This window comes from Teleopsis dalmanni, chromosome X (genome assembly GCF_002237135.1).
Source record: "Teleopsis dalmanni isolate 2A chromosome X, ASM223713v2, whole genome shotgun sequence".
NCBI lineage: Eukaryota > Metazoa > Arthropoda > Insecta > Diptera > Diopsidae > Teleopsis > Teleopsis dalmanni.
The window spans coordinates 40110228-40116658 of record NC_051848.1 but is presented as its reverse complement, the minus strand read 5'-3'; the positions used below and the strand labels follow the sequence as shown (position 1 = coordinate 40116658).

The following is a 6431-nucleotide window of genomic DNA, read 5'->3' as shown; positions in this document are numbered from 1 at the left end:
ATAAACTTATGGTAATCTCTTCACCATATAAATTAATACCTCTCTCCAAAACTATTAAGCCGGTTTCATAATCATAACTTGCGTCTCAATACACATTGAAATCATACTTAAGTCATGAGTATGATTCTGACTAACTTTATACTGAACTCAGTTTTGAAGCTCAAGGTATGACAGTGAATTCGGACATTCGGTCATCTTTCAATATACTCATCGAATCTATGCTAATGTAGAGACTATCAGACGTTACCTTGGGACTTCTGATGTGTTTCCCTAATTAAACAGAATTACTGTTTACGCTTCAGTCTTATATTCATTTAATCAAAAATTTACTAGAAATGATACAATCGATCTATGGAGGCTTTCTGACTTAAAGGTCGTTACCCTATCTCATTGAAACTACACACATATTGTATGTACGTGTTAATAATATTAAATAAATAAAACAATCAAAGAAAATACATAATATTTTAGTTTATTATTTTAGAGTTTCTAAAATTCGAGACTTGCAGTTGAAAGTATTATACGATTATATACCTACATATTTAAAGTCATAGTACATACTTATATATGTATATTTAAATATTTGTCATGCTTTGCTTAACAAAATATTACATTATTAACGAGCTAATAATCGCGAAAAATATATTTAAATAAAAGTTATATAAATAAAAACTTAACAAAATTTGTTCGATAAATTAACACAGTGAATTTCTATTGGGAAAGAGTTAAATGCAGTTTAAAGCACATAAGCACCAACATGTCAATTATGTTGCTGGTATATAATTAAATACTAAGCTAGGCTGTTTAAGATTCCGGCTCGTTTATGATAGCATAGAATAGTGGTAATTTTGTTGGATCATGCCGTATAAGCAGTAAGAACGGTGCATCTGCGCGGAAGTGTACATCAGTACCGGAACGTCTTAGGTATGTTAAAGTGGCTGCAGCAGCTTCTGTGCCATACTCGTTCACATCGAAATCTACCTTGTGTACTATATCTTCTACGAATAGATTTGATTTGGTGCTTCTCTGTGTATTGCGTTCAGTCTCTAAATTAACGAAACTACGCTTAATTTTAGGATCGGCAACATCTCTCTTAGGTCTGGAGTTTTGTTTCGCATTACGAATCAAACCGGAATTTCCATTTCCATTATCTACAGTTGGGCTAAATACAAACGTATTTCGATTATTATCCCTTACTGGTTGTGGTTGTGGTACACTGGATTGTACATGACTTTGTACTTGACTGGTTGGAGTCTGTTGTTGTGATACAGAATATGTAATCTGATCATTACTGATCAATGAGAGATCACTTTGACCACTCACAAATATATCATTTACATTCATGCGATAAAGCATATCCTTAATATTTAGACTACGTGAAAAATGCATTTTTGGTAAGGCAAGAACTGCTGTCTTCAATGTCATTCTTGAGATCATATCTTCAATTTTTTGTGCATCTAATGTTGATAGGAATTGTCTCAATTTAAGACGTGTCGAATAGTTCGGTTGTATCACATACATAGTTGTCACATTACCAACGTATGGTAAACCAATAATTCTGCAGTCGTATTCAACAGCATCATAAAATGGCAGAACACCACCAGTACCCATCATTGGTACTTTAACACTGGGGCCATCTGGACCGTCTGGATAAAAATCGTCAGAAACTGTTACTGCAGCAAAGAACGGTGTCTCCCAGAAGCCTTTGAAGTAAAGCGTACTTGCAATAATAACATTTGTATCTTTCGGCAAATCACCATGTACGATATTACGAATTTTTCCAAAAGTTCTGCTATTGACCCATGCATTAATGAAGTTACGTGCTTCTCCTGATCTACCATTGAAATCTAAGGGTTCTAATTCCGAATGGTAAACTGATTTTACAATATTGCTGAAAGAAAAGAAGAAAAAAAATGTTACATATATTTTTTTTGATGAAACCTAAGACTAGAGTAGCCCCGTATATGAATTTAATATTTATATTATCTAAAAAAATATACTAGAATATAATTATATTTGATAATAACCTATAAATTTAACTATATAAATTCTATAATACTATATTTACACTTAGACCTCTTTAGCATATTTCTGTATGGATTTTGCATGAAAAAAGGGACATATCGCTGCACTTTTGGCGTATACAGTAGTACAGTACAGTAGTCGAAACATAGCATAAGATCTGAAGTTTTTAGTACAATTAATAGTATGATATATTGTATATATTATATATTATGATATATTGGCTAAATCTAAGAAACAGTTGGTGAATTGATATGTGATCATCTCTATATCTAGACAAAATAAATATTATTAAACAGTTCCGTATCCAGTAGAGAGAGGACGTTGTTAGAGGATTTACTTCACACATATAATTATAAAAAATAAAAACTATAAATTGATTTAGCGAATTGCAAATCATCTCCTTGGCACAATATTGGGTACGCCACTACCGGTAAGGAAAAGAAATGTGGAACAACAGTAAAGAATGAAAAATCGTTGTTACTTTTTATCAAATTTAAAAAGCCAATATTTTTAGGGGTTAACCCGAAGTAGCACTTACGTACTCTCGTGCTAGGACAAGGTCTCCAGAAATGAAGGGAAATAGTTTTAGTCCGTGAGAGTCGGGCACTCACTATCCGGGGCGTCGGATTGTAATCAGTGCGTAGATATTACATTCCTTCTTGCTTAAATTTTACGTCATGACACTCGAAGATATATGACACTAGCATAAATCGGAAATTGTCTGATTGTTCTTGCATTCCCACTCATCTTGTTATTTTCATGATCTGGAAATGGGTATAGAATTCTGAATTGTTGTCATTTTTCTTGTAATTGTGGAAAAAACGATTAATTCCAAAAAAAAAACCTACCCAAAACTTCTAGTGAATGGAATTATGTATATATAACATACAGTATTAATATTCCCAGTAGATTATTTATTTTTCAGACATCTAACGTACGTTGCAAACGTTTGGTTATAACAACTATTATTAAAGTCATGTTGTCATTATAGTGGGTACTGTCTAAATGACATAACCAGTATATGATGAGAGCTTTAGTTTCTCTAACCAAATTTAATTTATAATTGTATCTTTCAACTTCGTCCAATTTCAAACCAAGAGTAAAATAAAGAATAAAATCACTACTTCCAAAGCTATATTTTAAGCTGTACAGGTTCTCTAACTTAAACAGCACAGATTGATGGCTTAGTTATCCGTGTACAGTAATTGTAGAATAACTTCTATTGACTTTAGGTACTTCTTTTCATCAATTTCAAGTATTTAATGTTTAAATCCGAAGAGAACAATAGATAATAGGTTTGCCATTCTTTGTTTTTAATATGATCTATTGACTTTGTTTAGTATTATTATCGTTATGTAGTTTATTATTATTATTTGAAGTTTATATAATAATCAGTGGAACTATATATAGCGTTAGAAAAATATAAACTCTGTATGTGAAAATATTTTTGCTTTTACACTAAACATGATATTCAGACGATATCAGAAGATAGTGAAGCTATATATAGAGATAACACGATCTAAACTTTTTATTGAAAATATGTTGGCTAAATATGGGTATTAGATATTAAAAGATACTTCGATTTTAGGAGTACTTTCATGATTTTTTTTAAGCTCACATAATGAATGGGAATCCATTTTCAAAAATGATCGATGTACGATCTAAATTTTCTGGATGTAGCGATTTGAGAATGGATTTGGGGATATTGGGCTTTAAAGTTGAAAATTTTTACATGATATCAAACATTCTTGTTATATAATTGTTATATATAAACATTTGTGCAATCAATGTCAAAATTTCATATACTAATTCGCAATAGATGGCGTATATAGTTTTTGTTAATGCAATCAACACAAAAAGTTAATTACTTTAAGCACCGATTTCTCTAGGCATAAACTATATTGTATGGTAATGTACTTACATGATGGGTAAGTTGTTTAAAATAACTGACGCTATTAAAATCTGTTCTCGGGAAATCGTGAAAATTATTACCTTGAGAAGCTAATTTTACTAAGAATTCGTGGTACTGAATGTCAAAGGATTATCTATCGGAAAAAGACTTCCAGTCAAAACGAAACCCTTTAAGCTAATATATATATATGTAATATATATTATATATAGATATTATAATATATAAATATATTATAAATATATTATAATATATGGTATATATAAAAAATATTGGAAACTAATTTCTTAGTATATTTGTCCCGTAAAAAGAGTATAGAGTATAATTAAAAACACTTGATTATTACATTGGGTTTTCCCAATGTTTTCTTTATACGGTTCTTTTGTTTTTGTATGAATCTCAGATATAATAAATCATTATTTATTGTTATTTAAAGTATGAGTAAGCAAATGGTTCTACTTAATATATTGTAGTGATACTACTTAATATATTGTAATTGACCATAACTCATTTTAATAACTATAAACTCTGAAGAAGATTTACTAGTATACATATACATATATATGTAGAAATATATATGTATGTATATATGAATTGAAAAGAACTCAACATGACAATTTGCAGTGTATAACTAATTTAAAACCAATTTGCATATACGAGTAGTATATATGTAGACATATGTATATAAAAATTAATACTAACCTATAATCTGGATTTAAGCTATATCCGCTTTGTGTGAATAAACCATTTGCAACTCGAATTATATGTTCCGTGGGCCGGTTTGCCTTATTGTTGTTTGATTGCTTTTTACGTGAATTTGAACCCGTACTCTTCCAAGCGGCGTTAAGGCGATCGCGAAGTGAGTACTGATCTGGCCATTGAAGGTCTTCAAGCATTTGCGCGAACTCGTCATGAAATTTGCTAGTATCGCGAGCAAATTCGGCGTCATAGTAAATACCAAACAGAGCTGCCAGTTCTTGATAACTTTTGCCCTTAGCGCCAAGCATCAATAATGCGAGCGCCGACATTATGCTCAACGGAGAGAACACCTCACACTTGCTACTGTACGCATTATTGTTTAGCTGTTGTCCAATGTCATTTGCGAATCCGAGGATGTTCAAAGCTATTTTATCTGATAATGTTAGCTCGTACGGTTTTGATGGTATACTGTGAGGATAAGCTGATGGTTGCGGTGAGATCGCAGGCGGTGGGGGTACAGGCGGTGAGACTGGTTTTGAGTTTTGTACTACATTTGTTGTAATTGCTGGATCAGTATAATACGTTAATGCTGGAGAACCTTTCTGTGTTAGTGCTGGACGACCATTATGATTTAATTGTGGTCGAACATTATGTGTTGGAGGTGCTGGAGGACCATTTAGTGTAGTACCTTGTATTAATGTTGAAGGAACATTTTGCGTGTTTTGCGCTAAAGCTGATTGATCATCTCCAGTATTTTGTAATTGTTGGGTAACATGCTTATTGAACGGTGTATCTCTGATGATTTGTGACAAATTTATTTGCGTTTCAGCTATACAAAATGCTACCAGAGCCACGCAAACCAAAAGCTGCAATTGATAAATCCCAAAATATGCCATTGCATACAGGCAATTCTCTTCCACTTCAATATGACGACTGTTTCGCGCTATCACTGCTAAATACACAAGCGACTAACGACAAACTAAATTAATATTATATTTGTGAAACTACACAATGAATAAATAATAAAACAAGAAATAACAAAAACAATTATAATCTTTTTATTTTCGCTGTTTTACACACTCGTCGTATTTAATTCTAGTTTTCAGTTTTCAGTCAATTCATTCAATCTGTTCGCGAATCACGAATCACAATCAGAGCTTTATTTCTGTATTTCTCGTATAGATTTTGTACGCGCTCTACCCAACCGAAACCCTTCGACTGATCTAGTTAACTGATCGGACTACTCATCATGCTCTGCAATTTAATGTTCTTTTCTAAATCGGCTTTGTTGTGCACATTCTTAAATTAGTGTGACAACTTGTTTTTGTTGTTGTTTTTGTTTTTGTGGTTATCACTCACTCAATTTCAGTGGATTTGTAGAATTAGAGGAAGATCTACAGTCACATCCAGAGAATTTCTGAAGCTGCCATTGAAACCAGTTTTCGTTTGTACAGCGGCTGCTTTTCCAATTATTGTTATTAGTATTATTAATAAATATTTTATTTTCAATTGCACATTAAATGAAATTGTGGGTGTTTACGCTATCACGATTCGTGAGTTTTACATTCCGGAAAGGCATGCTTAATTTTACTATAACTCCGTTTATATTACCAATTATTAATTATTAAGTCGTTATGTGGTATACAAATAAAAAAGCGTAGAGAAGAGAAAGAACAGAGAGGAATTAAAAATGTGATCTCTCTCTCTCTCTCAGAGCGTCTCAATTATTTCGAGTCAACTTGGTTTCAGCAAGGCAATCAATTTTGTAGTAGAAGATACTCATGCTAACTAACTCTGT

The 6431-nt window shown here is 32.1% G+C and overlaps 1 protein-coding gene across 1 annotated transcript; it reads right to left on the bottom strand.

Moving 5' to 3' along the window:
* Window positions 1-463: 463 nt before the first annotated feature.
* Window positions 464-6061, bottom strand: LOC119687340 (serine protease inhibitor 28Dc). The gene is made up of 2 exons (XM_038101625.1): window positions 4637-6061; window positions 464-1891 (listed from the first exon to the last, which is right to left on the bottom strand). The coding sequence occupies exons 1-2, from the start codon at window positions 5527-5529 to the stop codon at window positions 805-807; spliced, it is 1980 nt and encodes a 659-aa protein (XP_037957553.1). The 5' UTR covers window positions 5530-6061; the 3' UTR covers window positions 464-804.
* Between the last annotated feature and the right edge of the window lie 370 nt (window positions 6062-6431).

What these genes read in the sequence shown, in the direction of transcription:
- LOC119687340 (XM_038101625.1), bottom strand. Translation starts at nt 5,529, where the DNA reads ATGGCATATTTTGGGATTTATCAATTGCAGCTTTTGGTTTGCGTGGCT. An exon ending in AGCTTAAATCCAGATTATAG is followed by an intron (nt 1,892 to 4,636) that starts GTTAGTATTAAT and finishes CTTTTCTTTCAG; the next exon opens with CAATATTGTAAAATCAGTTT.